Source organism: Engystomops pustulosus, chromosome 9 (assembly GCF_040894005.1).
Source record: "Engystomops pustulosus chromosome 9, aEngPut4.maternal, whole genome shotgun sequence".
NCBI lineage: Eukaryota > Metazoa > Chordata > Amphibia > Anura > Leptodactylidae > Engystomops > Engystomops pustulosus.
This window is the reverse complement of record NC_092419.1, coordinates 99,966,605-99,981,657: the sequence shown is the minus strand read 5'-3', so window position 1 is coordinate 99,981,657 and position 15,053 is coordinate 99,966,605. Positions and strand designations below refer to the sequence as shown.

General features: G+C 46.4%; 1 protein-coding gene across 8 annotated transcripts in view; it reads left to right on the top strand.

Moving 5' to 3' along the window:
- Nucleotides 1–15,053, top strand: part of KCNT1 (potassium sodium-activated channel subfamily T member 1) — a 131,536-nt gene that overhangs the window by 62,590 nt on the left and 53,893 nt on the right. Inside the window, exon 1 of one of the 8 annotated variants that reach the window (XM_072124641.1) lies at nucleotides 9,165–9,638. The exons of 6 other annotated variants lie outside the window; for them this stretch is intronic. In XM_072124641.1, the coding sequence (XP_071980742.1) occupies nucleotides 9,490–9,638 (149 nt within the window). In that variant the 5' untranslated portion in view covers nucleotides 9,165–9,489. Of the gene's footprint in view, nucleotides 1–9,164; nucleotides 9,639–15,053 lie in introns of those variants that run through there. One more of the 8 variants, XM_072124643.1, reaches the window with a different exon arrangement.

The following is a 15,053-nucleotide window of genomic DNA, read 5'->3' as shown; positions in this document are numbered from 1 at the left end:
CCATGTGTCCTCCTCCCAAACATACAGCGCACCCTGTACTTCTAGTACCCTGCTCCCCAATATATGGTGCACCCTGTACTTCTAGTACCCTGCTCTCCAATATATGGTGCACCCTGAACGTCCATGTACCCCACTCCCCAATATATGGTGCACCCTGTACTTCCATGTGCCCTGCTCCCCAATATATGGTGCACCCTGTACTTCCATGTGCCCTGCTCCCCAATATATGGTACACCCTGTACTTCCATGTGCCCTGCTCCCCAATATATGGTGCACCCTGTATTTCCATGTGTCCTCCTCCCAAAGATGCGGCACACCCTCTACTTCCCTGTATCTTGCTCCCCAATATATGGTGCACCCTGTACTTCCATGTGTCCTGCTCCTCAATACATGGTGCACCCTGTACTTCCATGTACCCTGCTCCCCAATATATGGTGCACCCTGTACTTCCATGTACCCTTCTCCCCAATATATGGCGCACCCTGTACTTCCATGTACCTTGTGCCCTGCTCCTCCGTGTTTTGGCTCCATAACTCAAGCGGATAAAGCAAAAGACGGTGTACTGTCATGTACTCCACTGCCACCGATCCCAATCACTGACCTCAGCATTGACCACTAAGGCCAATGATTGGTTACTTAGTTGAAGCAATGATGTTCTTTGCACCTATAGGCTGGATGTGAGCGCCGGAGCAATGGTGGTGGAATTGGGTGGTATATGAGGACATCTCCCATCACCAGGGAAGGTTCTCCAGTGCATAGATGTGATCAGGGCTCCTCGGTCCGGATGTACAGTCCTGGTACCTTGCGGCTGGGATTATTTGTGGACATAAGCAGCGAGAGATTCTGATGAGGGTTTGTTGTGCATCATTATTTTCCAGATTGTCTATTCATCCTGTGTGGAGGACCTCAGCTTCACATTTCCATGAGAAGTACATCATTATCTGAGCTGCTGTAGAGGTGTCATCTCGTATAGACCTCAAAGGGGTGATCCTGGGATCCCTGCTGATCATCCTTCATCTATGGTGAAATTTGGGGTTCAGTTTTCCCACAGCACCACCACAGGTCAGATGAGGAATTACACCATTCCCATTGTAAATAGTAGACCGCCTCTGCCAAAGGAAAAAATGTTAGGTCCTCCAGTCCAAAACATTTTTGCAATACAATAAGGTATTAAAAAAGGAGACCTAAGAGGGTAAAACTTTTTGAGCTAAACTGTTCTAGTTGCCCATGGAAGCCAATCAAAGCTCAGCTTTCATTTTATAAACTGCTGGGGGAATATGAAAGCTGAGCTGTGGTTGGTTGCTCTAAGAGACTTGTGATAAATTTCCCCCATTGTAAGGGTTAAGGTCTTGGAATAAGACATATAGAGGTATAAGTATAACCATAGCTTTATGCCTATAGGATACTATATCACATACGGCAGATTTTGGTCATGTGCGCCCACTGTGCCATATCCACATGTCATAGAGATTCACTCTCCCTATAAGAATTGCAGGTGTCCCATGAGTGCCCCCATCTAATGATAGAGACACCCAGTGATGGGTCCATTATATTTTACTGGATGCATAATAAATAATATATATGTTCCTATTGATCCTATAAAGCTACTTCTCACCTATATGTGGTGTTTACTCTTCTGTAAAGTACTTACCTTCTGCTTTCGTGGCATTTTTGTTCTTTTGAGAAAGAGTAAAAACTTTTCCGGTGCCGGAATACTAATCCGTGCTGTAATACTGGATAATAGGCTGCGGGTCCCCAGGAGCCTTATAATGGCTTTCACAAGTGATTAGAGTGCACAGCTAACAAGACGAGCTTTCCTGCGGAGGGCGATGTATCATAAGAAGGGGCCGGCTGGGGGGCGATGACGTCTTATACCCTCCAGCTTCCAGTCATTGGTGGCACCACAGGGTTTGTGGGGAAATTACAAGAAATCCTAAAGAGTGAATCCCATAAGCATCTGTTACCCTCTGTTACTGCAATGGTTAAAGGGATAGGCGATTACATTAAAGGGGGAAGAATGATGCCATCGTTCGCTGATACCACAGAACAATTGTTGGGGTCTTGGGTGTCACTACAGACCCCCTTACATTGACCAAAATGCAGTTCTTCAGAGACGTTGCTACCTGTCTAGATGGTGCCCCATTAGTGGTTCCTTGGACTCACTAGATGTATATATTCTTGTGTCCCACTCCCCAGCCCCCCAGTGCTCTGTAGCTGGTTTCTGGACCCCATATTGTGTAAAAAGCTGGGCCCATTGGAGGATTTTCTGGTCTGATCAATCCGACCCCAGGCTTGGTCCCAATCTACTGTAAACGGACCACTAGCCCCTAACTGTGTAAACCACAGCCCCCCCCCCCTTACCATTAAAACAAGACCACCAGTCAAGACCACTTGTCAGTACAGACCTCAACTTAACGTTCCTGACTTCAGGTCCCCATCGACACACACCCCAAACACGACCCACCATTTGACAATCCCTATAGGAGTTGGTGAGCTCCTTCACCGGTTTCCAGGATCCTCCTATGCAAGAGTCTTCTGCAGACCGGTGACCCATCGAAGAGGTCAATGCTACCGTAGGTATATCTGAATGTAGGTGATAGACTCACAGCAGCACAGAGTATTTTACCATAACATTGCTCCAGTGCTGTGTGAGACTAGGAGGTGGATCAGGGTGTGGAGGTTTTATCTGTTTTGGGTCAGATTAGCCTTGTATATCCCCGACACATTAGAGAGATTATTAAATTTTGCAGACAGACATGAGCAATCAATACTGGAAGGAAATAGTCCGGGTCTTTGGTGAGATGACCTCATCTTCTTCTACACTTGGCGGAGGGATGCCGCCCTGCCAGTCACAGATGCCAGCTGTATCCTGACTCTGTGCCAGACCTGCCGCAACAATCCAGAAGGAGGAAGTATATAAATCACAGACTGTTAGTATATTATCATCTGTGCATTCAGCCCCATATAGTAACCACATGACTAAAGTGTATATTGATGAAAGAAATATCCAAAATTCTGTACAGCGAGGTCCACTTTTATCTTTCTGTTCCAGATTTTCTGCAGAAAAGGTAAAATAAAATATTTCTGGTATTCTTTAGTTACCACTAGGGGTAACGGAGGGGCTTGATGTCTTCTGCTAGTGAGTTCTATTATATACAGTATGCAGTAAGTTCCAGAGCTCCCCCTAGTGATGGCAGCAGGTAATCAGACTTTTATTATTCAACCAAGGAGCTATAAATCCACAGGCAAAAAATATGAAAAAAATACATGGAAGAATCATTAACATGTTAGAGCCCTGCCTTTCCTATATCTCAACAATACTACACTCTAAAGATCCCATACCATCATACAGCACATAGATATTACCGCCAATGTATACAGAGGCCACACAAATAATGCTGCCATCCTGATATAAAAGCCATCTGTGTCTCGCTCCCCTCCTATCGCAGTCTTCACATAACAAGACCTTGAGGTTTCCTGCCTCCCTTGATCACTATTATAATATGTGTATCCATCCCTGCACAGTAGGTAAATGCAAGGGGGGGTTTGGATTTGTTTCATATATTTAAATGTTGGACTATTTTGCCTGCTTTAATAAAATTCAGGAATTTATCGCCACCCAAAACAAAACCCGGCGGTCAGGAATCTGTAATAACAGGATGTAAGATGGTGTGACTAGGGTGGTGTGGTCAGGAGTATCGAGAGGTAATACAGGGTCACAGCTCAGTTACAGTTCATACCATGGAGTTCACTTCAGGGGCGTAACAACAGTGGTAGCGGCTTCTACCGGGCCCATGTTGCTCAGGGGCCCGGAATGGACCATGGAACCCAAATTTATAACTGACGTTCTCCTAGGCCAGTGGTGGCGAACCTATGGCACTGGTGCCACAGGCGGCACTCTGAGCCCTTTCTGTGGGCACCCAGGCCATCACCCCAGCACGAAGTTCACCAGACAGGACTCAAAGAATCTTCCTATAGAATCTTCCTACAATGATGGATGAATTTGCCCTCCTCCTTTCAACTGCATTGGTGTCTTTAGGAGGCTGAACGATTGAAAGTTGTCAAAGAACAAGGAGAAATACATTACTGCTTTAATTGCTGCGCTGGAACTTTCCAATAAATAAGTAGCTTTTGGTTGAAGTTTGGGCACTCAGGCTCTAAAAGGTTCGCCGTCACTGTCCTAGGCCCACTCTCCCTGCTGACGGCAACAGCACAGAAGTAATAAGGCCCAGCCCGCTGTGCTGACCAGGTTCGCCCACCTGTATGGGCCGCCCACTCTCCTGCACGCCGACAGCACAGCCGGTGCCTTACCCCCAATGCAATACCCATCTGTCCTTCTACCTCTCCGATGACACTCAAGGCACTTAACCTCCCCACCCGCCAAAGGTGCCCAATGGCACGGGCTACCGAACGCCCTCCCATCAACACATCCGCCTGAAATCCTTCCCGCCCGACTGCACAGCGACTTGCCTGCACCACCCCCTGCCCAGACAATGAAAAACAAGTCATTTTGTATGTATTTATATATGCTGTATGTATGTATGTATGTATGTATGTTTCTGCTGTATGTATGTGTGTGTGTATATGCTGTATTTTCTCTGTGTGTAAATGCTGTATATACTTTATGTATATGTGTGTTTTCTATATGTATATATGCTGTATGTATACACAGTATGTGTGTATATGGTGTGCTTATACTGCCTGTATGTGTATATATGGTGAGTATATACGTATATGATGTGTATATATACTATTTGTATGTATATAATGTGTATGTGCTATGTAGCATACATACAGTATACGTTATGTACATACTGAAGGAGTTTGTATATTAGTGTGTATATATGTACATAAATGTGTGCATATAAGTGTATACATGTGTGTGATTGTATAATCATGTCTATACAAATATGTATATAATTTTTTTAAGGGCAACGGGGGGGGGGGCCCATGCAGAAGTCCGCTTTGGGGCCCAAGCTGTCCTAGTTACAATCCTGGTTTACCTAAAGGTATACAGTCACTTCTGCACAATATTACTCTTGGCGGGGTGTAAGTTTGGCTCCTCTGGTCCGCCAGTGACCCTCAGCTTTTTTCCCTGCCTCATCTATGTCTGGTCCTGACAAAATTGCCGAGTTTTTGCTTGGCTGCTCCCAGCACTAAAGTCCAGCTCACGACTCGTCCGTTCACCATGCAGTTGTCTATGTAGAATACTAAGGAAGATCTGACTATCCGGTCTATTTGCAGGGGCCCCACACATTGTGGTGGCACAGGGGCCCCTTGTATATGTCTGACCCTGATGTGACTTGACAACACACATTAGTGGAAGTGTGAACAGCCCCATAGAGAGTCCCTGCTGCGGTGTTAATGTGCATCCTGTGTAATAATTGATGAGTACATTTACATTTAGGGCCACGCCAACCCTATAGCCGGGGCTGGAGACTGACTGCTATGTATCCTGGGAACACACATTGGACTTGTGAAGCTATTACGAAGCTAAATTGCATTTTAACTAGCTAAATGCTGGACAAATTGCGCACTGATTCGACTTGGTGATGGAGGTGCGATCACATGGTAAACAGGGGCTGAGCTGCAGTTACTCGGCATGACCACTATAACATTGGTGGAGCCTTCTGCTTTAGGATTTGTCCAGTGTGTGTAATCTATCATTTCCCTTAAGTCAAAATGAGAAAATTCTGCCTGCCTCCAGTCGCCTCTAGGGGGAGCTCTCCACAAATGGATTTATAAACTTGAGAACAAAATGCATACAGCGCCCTCTAATGGCTGGACGTAGAATGAGGCACAAAGAAGCGGGAGCATTGGATCCCAGCTACTTCTACTAGGTTCAGTCTTGGGTTAAAAATGATAAAGTGAAATGTTTAGTATAATAATAAGTCACCTTGGCAACTATGTGTCTGACTGTCCAGTGTCAGATCTGTTGTACGTGCTACACACATTTAGATTATATAGATGCCGGGGCTCGCCTCGATTAACCCTTGCTGCCACACTCTTGTTGCTAAGCAGCTGGTTTCTGCATGTGTATATATAGTGCCTGCTGCTAATTAAAGGGGGATCCTTCCACTATTTATACACATGAATCATCGCTTCATCATAGAGCTGCATCTACCGGGCCCTAAAATGATGACACAAGTGGATTATATTCCGCCAATACTGCCCCCATAGGCGAATAGAAGTATTACACTGACACCAGGATTACACTGTCCACATTGCAAACTATTGTCTGTTCATGTAATAGTTTGCTACAGTGTATCAGTCTGGGGCTGTATAGATTCCATAGAATTTAATGTATTTTAGGGAGTGATCTGGGGGATTGAAGGGGTCTGAATTACCTTTAGAGAGTGACCTGGGGGACTGAATTTACAGGCGATTTGTGGCCGAAGGTATTCCCCTATCCACAGGATTAGGGGTAATTTGCAAATCGGTGGGGTCGCAGTGATTGGAACCCCTACATTGTATCCTTACATTAATATTGCGTTAGATTGGGCATGTGGGCTAACACTTCATTCACTGTCTTTGGCACTGCCTGCAGCCAAGTACAACGCTCCGGTATCTGTCAGCGCCATAGAGTGCCAGCTGCTCTATTCATCAATGGACCCCTGTTCTTTTGATCCATGGGGGCCCCACTGATTAGCAAATCATCCCCTATCCTAGGGATATCCAGTGGATGGAGTAAAACTTATTGGCCAAGTTAATTCTGAAGTCTCGGTCTATAAATTAATTTGGGGTTAATTAAATTTTTGAAATTTTGATTACAGGTCTGGATCAATCTTTGGTTCTGAATTATGGGGAGTCGCTGTGGATTTGGATTTGTTGTCTGGTCTGGGGTATGAATTAATATTTTGGTTCTGCTCTGAAGATCCGAATTCATTTGGGTCTGATCTGGATCTATTAATGTTTCAAGGGTCAAAATTAATTTTCGGTAACAATCTGGGTGTTTAGAAGTAAATGATACCGTCTGGGGGCTAAACTTATTTTGAGGCCTGAATTAACTTTAGAGATCTGGAATGGGGTTTGGAAATTTGTGAAACCCATTGAACACATTGTATTATGAATGCATTGTATTATGGGTGGTCCCATCTAAGATGCGTTTAGGGTAGTGGTCTCTGTAGATGGACCCCCTCAGACTCTATCCTCTGCACCCCCCATGGTTACGCCTCTGCAGCCATGACAGATGGTCCCGCTGAAAAGTTTCTTCAAAGACCACGAGGAACAGCTGAGGGGTTAGAAGGGGCCCAGCTGCCCAAATATACCCACCTGTACGGTCAGCGTCTCGTCATCCAGCGCCTCATGTGCTCGGGGGGTTACATGGCCCCTGACGAGATGAATACCAAACAATGGGATCCGGGATCCTTCCACTTCTGATCCCTGTATTATTAGGTGTCTGACCTAGAACTATTCTATGACCAATACACAAGTAGTCACTGCTGGAGTCTCCTGCCTTCTCTATTATACGTAGTCTTTGTGATTTTCAAGATCACTGCTTGCTGTCATTCAAAAAGAAATTTACTTCTTTCAAGTATTGATGGCGGAGCTGCAGCTCTGGTTACAATAAGGTTCTGAAACCTCTCAATGTGTGATAGAAAACTGTGGAACTTTATACAAAGTATCATCTGGTGAACACCTTCCTTAAGGGGACGCTCCACTTTAGATAATCCCTACCTATTAAAGATTTAGCTTGACAATTAGCCAATTACAGCTGCTCGCCATGTGATCCATGGGGCAGCCTGCCAATAAGTCTTCAGTCTCCCTGCAGCGCCTCCGCAGGAGAGATTAAGTATTACACTGTCCGTTCAAATCAATGGGGCTCATTTACTAAGGGCTCCGCAGCCGCACTTTCGTCGGGTTTCCCATATTTTCCGTTTTGCAGCAAATTCCGCCGGTATTTTGGCGCACGCTATCGTATTTTGGCGCAATCGCACCGGCGTGGCCGTCGGACAACCCGATGGATTCGGAAAAACCACGGAATTTAAAAAACGCAATGGGGCAGATTTACTTACCCGGTCCATTCGCGATCCAGGGGCGCGTTCTCTGCGGTGGATTCTGGTCCAGCCGGGATTCATTAAAGCAGTTCCTCCGACGTCCACTAGGTGGCGCTGCTGAGCTGAAGTTCCCCGGAACGCACTGGAATACACCGGCTCGGGCTGAGTGAACATAAGTGCAAGCTCCGCGACACATTTTTGTTTTTTAAATGCGGCGGTTTTTCCCAAATCCGTCGGGTTTTCGTTCGGCCACGCCCCCCGATTTCCATCGCATGCATGCCGGCACCGATGCACCACAATCCGATCGCGTGTGCCAAAATCCCAGGGCAATTCAGGGGAAATCGGCGCAAATCGGAAATATTCGGGTAACACGTCGGGAAAACGCGAATCGGGCCCTTAGTAAATGACCCCCATTGTGTCGCAAGATCAAGCACTCACATGCACCAGGACGAAGAAGGTGAACTCCGGCGGACCTCGGCGCAGCAGCGACACCTACTGGATATCGGGCGCGTGACCTTAGTGAATCCCGGCAAAACCCGAATCCACCTTGGACAACGTGCCGCGGAATCGTGACTGGACCAGGTAAGTAAATGAGCCCAAATGAGTTGTATGTATAATGCACCTCCAGAACAAGAGAGGGAGTCTTTGTTACCCCCAATTCTTCACTCGGACATGACATCCTAGAGGACCTTTAAATAAAGGGGTTTGCTATTGAAAATTTGTTTAATATACTGCTGACTGCTGTGAATTCCCAAAAAAAACAGCGCAGTATATTGAGTATATCACCTGTTGGTCTATGAGATCACTCAAGAGAGTAGGGTACAGCACGTTCCTATAGAGAAATTTCTTAAGAGTCCCTAAAGAGACTCTTCTTCTTTTACATAGACGTATATAAGGGCACCGTCTATTCCTAATCTTAAATAGGTTCTTTAATATTAAAATTTAAAAAAACTTTACGCTTTTTTTGTTTCATAAACAGCGCCCCTCTTGCCCCTGGTCTGTCCTGGTATTGCATCTCAGCCCTATACACTTCATTGAGCATGAGCTGCCATAGCAGACCCTAGCACTGGACATTAATAGCGCTGTTTCTGCATCTCCTTCACAGTCACCTAATTTTGGAGCGCCCCTTTAAATAGTGCAGATCCAGTAACCAGTTGCCTTAAGGCAGCAGGTGCAGGAATTTGCATTATGACGGCGCTGTGTTTACAGAGGAGGGATGGATAGCAGCGCGGAGGTGTAGGGATGCTCTGCGGAGATGCTGCAGATCCTCGCATCCTCCATCTAGGAGGACTTGCAAGCAAATGCATTTCCTCACTCCAACGTCTTGTGCTGAAATCCATGGAGAGGGAAGGAATGTACCATTTCCCGGCGGGGAGCAGGGAAGAAGTATAAAATAAGGTGGTACTTGCCCGCAGTACAGAACTGCATGCAGTATGATCACTGTGCATGAGAGTTGAAGACCAGGAAGGGATGTGCATCCTCGGGCGATAAGATGGCAAGAGCCAAGATGAAGAATTCTCCTTCGGAGATCAGCACCGGCTCCAAAATTGTCCCACCAATTACCCGGGAAGACCTGAACGGAATCAGCCCCCTGCTACCGTCTCGAATCATGGGGTCCCTGACAAGTGACGCAGGGCAGAGGTACATACATAGTGCATGAGGGGGTGCATGTGTACATAGACAGGTATGCCATGCATGAATGCCAGCTGGTGCCCACAATGCAGCACCTCCGGATGCAGATGATTGGCGGATCACTGGGACGTAATGATTGGATGTTAGGGGTGATAGTCAATTCTTACTTCAGTGCACCTTTAATGTGACATTACTATGGCTGAGTCACGTGTGGCACCCTGTGAAGTTTGTTTACTGAGCGCCATGTTGTATAGTGCCAACTTAGAGGTGGCATCGGCCCCTGTGCCCGCTGCACCCAATCATACCGAGTACAGATGCATTGGAGATGAATGGAAAGGGTTAATCTGCGCTTCCTCCTCCTGTCAGATCCGCTTCCACTCACGTACCGCTGCCCCCCCGGCGGCTTTTTAGGGACGTCCTGAATGCAAAGCATCTCTAGGTATAATGCACATCACCAATTATTTACATGCCATTAACTCCTGAGGTGCTGACTGCAGGACACCTGCAAAATGCAGATTTATTTTTAAATTTTTTTTCATTAAAAAAAAATTTGTGAACTGGGGAAAAGCCCCCCAAATGTGAGGTTTTTTAGGATGTTGATGGAAGTGATAGCGCGGGCTGATTACAGTTCTTGTGGTACCTGCGGGAGGTTTTGGCGCAGGAATGGACATTCCTTCAAAGCGGCAGGAAGGCGCGGGTCAGGGTCAGGACCAAGTTGTACTCTGCCGCCCGCTGCTTACTTTGTAATCTTGCTGCATATCGTAGTGGGACAGCGGGATTACATAATCTGTGCGCTCCCTGGATCTATTGCATTATACATGGAATTTTAGTTTTTTCCTGACTATTGTTTTATACTTTTTTTTTTACCCTAGCTTCTCTAGGTAGATGCAGCACTTGCTTCAGTAGGTAGATGTTCTTACTACCTTTCTGCAATATATATATGTATACAGTAGGTACTCCGGATACAATATTTCTGCAGCTCCTGCTTTCCTGGTACCCACCCAAGTTACTGTGGGTGACCATATAACTTTGTACAAAGCAGCTGTAGCAAAATTAGGGTACACAGGTCAGGAACCTCTTCTTTTTTTTACCTAAAGAACCTGCAAAGATCAGTATATCGGGGCATTCTTAGTTTCAAAAAGTAACTGTTGCAATACCTCCTATTGCCTGCGGGGGTGCTGCAGGGAGACCGGATAGTTTCTACCATGTTCCATCACATGTTACAGTTGAATGCTGAAGATTCCGAGTTGTTAACCACTAGAAAACTTTGTAACAAAAATGTTCATCGCAGACAGTCCCTTTAAGCCTAGTATAGGTGATATTATTGTGGGACGCTTCAATGAATAATGATATGACTTGTAAAGTTTCTACAAACAGTGTGTTTTCACCCTGGAGGACTCGGCATATCTAGTTATTAAATCCGTGTGCTACTCCTTTCTGGAGAAACTCTAGTAATACCCTCTATGTCCTGTGGAGGCGCTGTAGGGAGAGTGAACACTTACTGCTAGGTGACCATTCAATACGAGAATAAAAGTTTCTGTACATCACCTTTAAGCCTTATGTAATATTGTGAAGCAGCGGGCATTGATGGGCACATGTACATACACACGTATAATTGATGAGTTGGCAGCCCCGGAGCACATACGTGTAGCAGGGCAGCCGGCGCTCACAGCCTCCTGCTATGTACTCAGCCATTAACTCTATCAAATATTAATGGCGTACAAACAAAAATGATAAATTTGTTAACAAATAAATTTGTAGGAGTAATGTCAGAGCTGTTCTTAAAGGGGTTGTCCAGAATTTTGATGCTATTGATGCCAAGTCTGTAGATGGGCTGGGATCTGATAGCGAACAGCGCCACATGAGTCCACAGGTTGTGCACGGTATTGCACTTCAGACTTGTTTATTTGAATAGAAATTTCTCCAAATTTGCATGAAAGTCAGCAAAGCGACGGGGAACTACCGAGGCCTCGATTAAGTCGTTATCATCATCTTGGGTTCAAATGTATGGGCGGCACGGTGACTAGCACTACAGCCTTGCAGCGCTGGGGTCCTGGGTTCGAATCCCACCCAGGTCAACATCTGCAAAGAGTTTGAATGTTCCCTCCATGTTTGCGTGTGTTTCCTCTGGGTCCTCCGGTTTCCTCCCACACTCCAAAACATACTGGTAGGTGATTAGATTGTGAGCCCCATTGGGGACAGGGACTGATGTGACAAGTTCTGTGCCGCGCTGCGTAATCTGTGTGCGCTATATAAATAAAGAATTATTAATATTTTTATGTATGTGATGGTGAAGCCCACTTACTAAGGGGGACCCATACTGTGTGGGGGGTAGAGTTCAGGATTAGTCAGTACACACATGGTGGTCAGGATGGTTTGCTGTGTCCATATCTGTGGGTTGGGGTGAACTGTAAGAAAATTTTACACAATTTTGGCAGATATAGATATTCATCATAGCAAACCTTGTAATCCTCCACTTCCCCACACGTGACCCTTGCAGCCTCTGTCCTGTAGGATAAGGTTTACCCCTTGGAAGGATATGGTCCGGTTACACAATCTTATTGATTATATGTTGCCACAGCAACCTGGATTCCGAATGACGTCCCTTCAGGAGGAAATCTTGGGTCTTATTCAGGGACCGGATGAGAATAGATCTGATCCGGAAGAAACTGTCAGGAATCTGGGTATGTCCCCCTCTTATTTATGTTATTATAGAACCCACTACACCTGGGTACAAGGGACACCCGCTTGTAGAAATAATAGGACCTATCACCATCTCCACACAGGGAACGGGGGTCATAATTGGTAATTCTCATGATGCTTCCAGAGAATCTCCGTGCCAACAATTACCCCCAGGAGGTTGTGTTGTGCGGAGGTAATAGCCGTACAGGTGATGACTCTGTAGTGGGAACCCGATAATTGAAGGGTGATCGTAGCAATTTCATGGAGCTCTGGACTGATCCCTGGTATCTATGAAACAGCTCACAGTACCCGAATCCTCTCTTTGGTGATCCCTCATCTCTAACTCTTGTTGATGGACCTTGTCATCATTGGCTCCTGTTATAGGTGTCCCCCCAACTTTGAGTTTCCCTAATTCTCCCCTATCCGTGGCATATATTAGTGACCCTCCATACCTTTAATATCTGTTGGAGGCAAATCCAACCCCACTCCAAGTTTGTTTAAAGGAACCCACCATGTTTCTGATACTTGCTGGAGTTGCACTGTTGACCCTTAAAGCTTTTGGTGATGTCCCACATTTCTGATGATTGCTGAAGGCACCACCCATTGACATATGGAGGTATCACTCCATGACACTTCATAGTGACCCCCCCCCCCCCCCCCTCTTCAACCCTGAAGCGTTTTGGAGGAGCTACCCTACCACTACTTGGTCATTTGTAACTTGATTTAGTGAAGGTGTATCCATAGAGGGGTTTTAGGCTAACTTGGCCAGATGCCACCTCAACTAGGTTTATATTATATAGGGTTGAAATTCAGAAACCTATAGGTCACATTAGACCCCAGAGGCCTAGAAACTGAGCTCCATTTTTACTAGTATCAGGTATTGAATATCACCCCAGGCCCTGGTACTGTAGTTTGTGGAATCTGCTTGTGGAATAAACTGTTCATAACGATATTGATCAGATATTGATCACATTGTTGCCTCTCACGATCCCCAGGAAATCATTCCAGACCAGTAGACCCGGCAACCACAGTGCGGAGGAAGCCACACAGGCAGGAGTTTCCATGTCAATGAGAGAAAAACTGATTGTACTAATAGCTAAGAGAATCCTCTATCAATATTAACCCCTTGGAGACCACATGTGAGGCTTGTCCTTCCTCCATGACTAGAGGAAGACTCATAAGAAGTAATTGTTTAGCTCAGTGGGAGTCAAATTTTCAGCTTCTATATAGGCGTAAGCAAGATGCCCGCAGAAAATATGATGGGCATTTGTTGCAAAGTTCACTTAACCCCCCTAAAGTATTAACATCTGATGCTCGTCTTCTGGGATTCCACAGCAGGAACAGGACCCGAAGGTGGATGGGAATCAAAAAGGTAAAAATCTTGCAGGGTCCCATCCTCTGCGGGGATCCCATGACTTTGTTTTTCAGGGACCGTTTTAGCAAGCGCTGTGTAATCTGTAGGCGCTATATAATTAAAGAATTATTATTATTTTGATTCCCATCTTCTCTGGGATCCCAGGATGGGCTATAGAGGAGTCCCATCCTCTGCGGGATCCCAGGATGGGCTATAGAGGAGTCCCATCCTCTGCGGGATCCCAGGATGGGCTATAGAGGAGTCCCATCCTCTGCGGGATCCCAGGATGGGCTATAGAGGAGTCCCATCCTCTGCGGGATCCCATGATGGGCTATAGAGGAGTCCCATCCTCTGCGGGATCCCAGGATGGGCTATAGAGGAGTCCCATCCTCTGCGGGATCCCAGGATGGGCTATAGAGGAGTCCCATCCTCTGCGGGATCCCAGGATGGGCTATAGAGGAGTCCCATCCTCTGCGGGATCCCAGGATGGGCTATAGAGGAGTCCCATCCTCTGCGGGATCCCAGGATGGGCTATAGAGGAGTCCCATCCTCTGCGGGATACCAGGATGGGCTATAGAGGAGTCCCATCCTCTGCGGGATCCCAGGATGGGCTATAGAGGAGTCCCATCCTCTGCGGGATACCAGGATGGGCTATAGAGGAGTCCCATCCTCTGCGGGACCCCATGATGGGCTCCAGAGGAGTCCCATCCTCTGCGGGACCCCATGATGGGCTCCAGAGGAGTCCCATCCTCTGCGGGATCCCAGGATGGGCTATAGAGGAGTCCCATCCTCTGCGGGATACCAGGATGGGCTATAGAGGAGTCCCATCCTCTGCGGGATACCATGATGGGCTTCAGATGAGTCCCATCCCCTGTGGGATCCCAAAACTTTTGAGTCCCCATTCTCTGCAGGACTCGAGATGGTACTAGAAAGCGACAGGATTTTGCAGCGGACGGGACTCAACAGCTTCTGGGTTCAGTAAACCATTCTTTTTGAATTAAAAAGAGCAGTGAAACCCTGGAAAACTGCGAAGCCTTGATAAATTGGGAGAGAACAACAACCCCAGAGGCGAAGATTTACACAGTCTAAACATCAGAGGTAACACAAGAACACACATAGTATCCTAAAACCAGCAGTGCCTTGACATTACCACACGAGCGGCATTGATCTAACCCAATAATCGCAGCCCCCCAGCTGCTGCCCCTTGTAGTGTTACTGTCTTTTCCTGACACCCCATTACACCCCATTAGACGATCTGCAATTGTTCTTTTCTCCGCTTGCAGTTTGTGGGTGGTTTCTAATCTCAGATTTCAGGCCGTCGCTACAAGTGAGAAATGTGCATAAATATTTCATGGAACGGAAGGAAAGAGAAAGATGTTAAAGGAGAC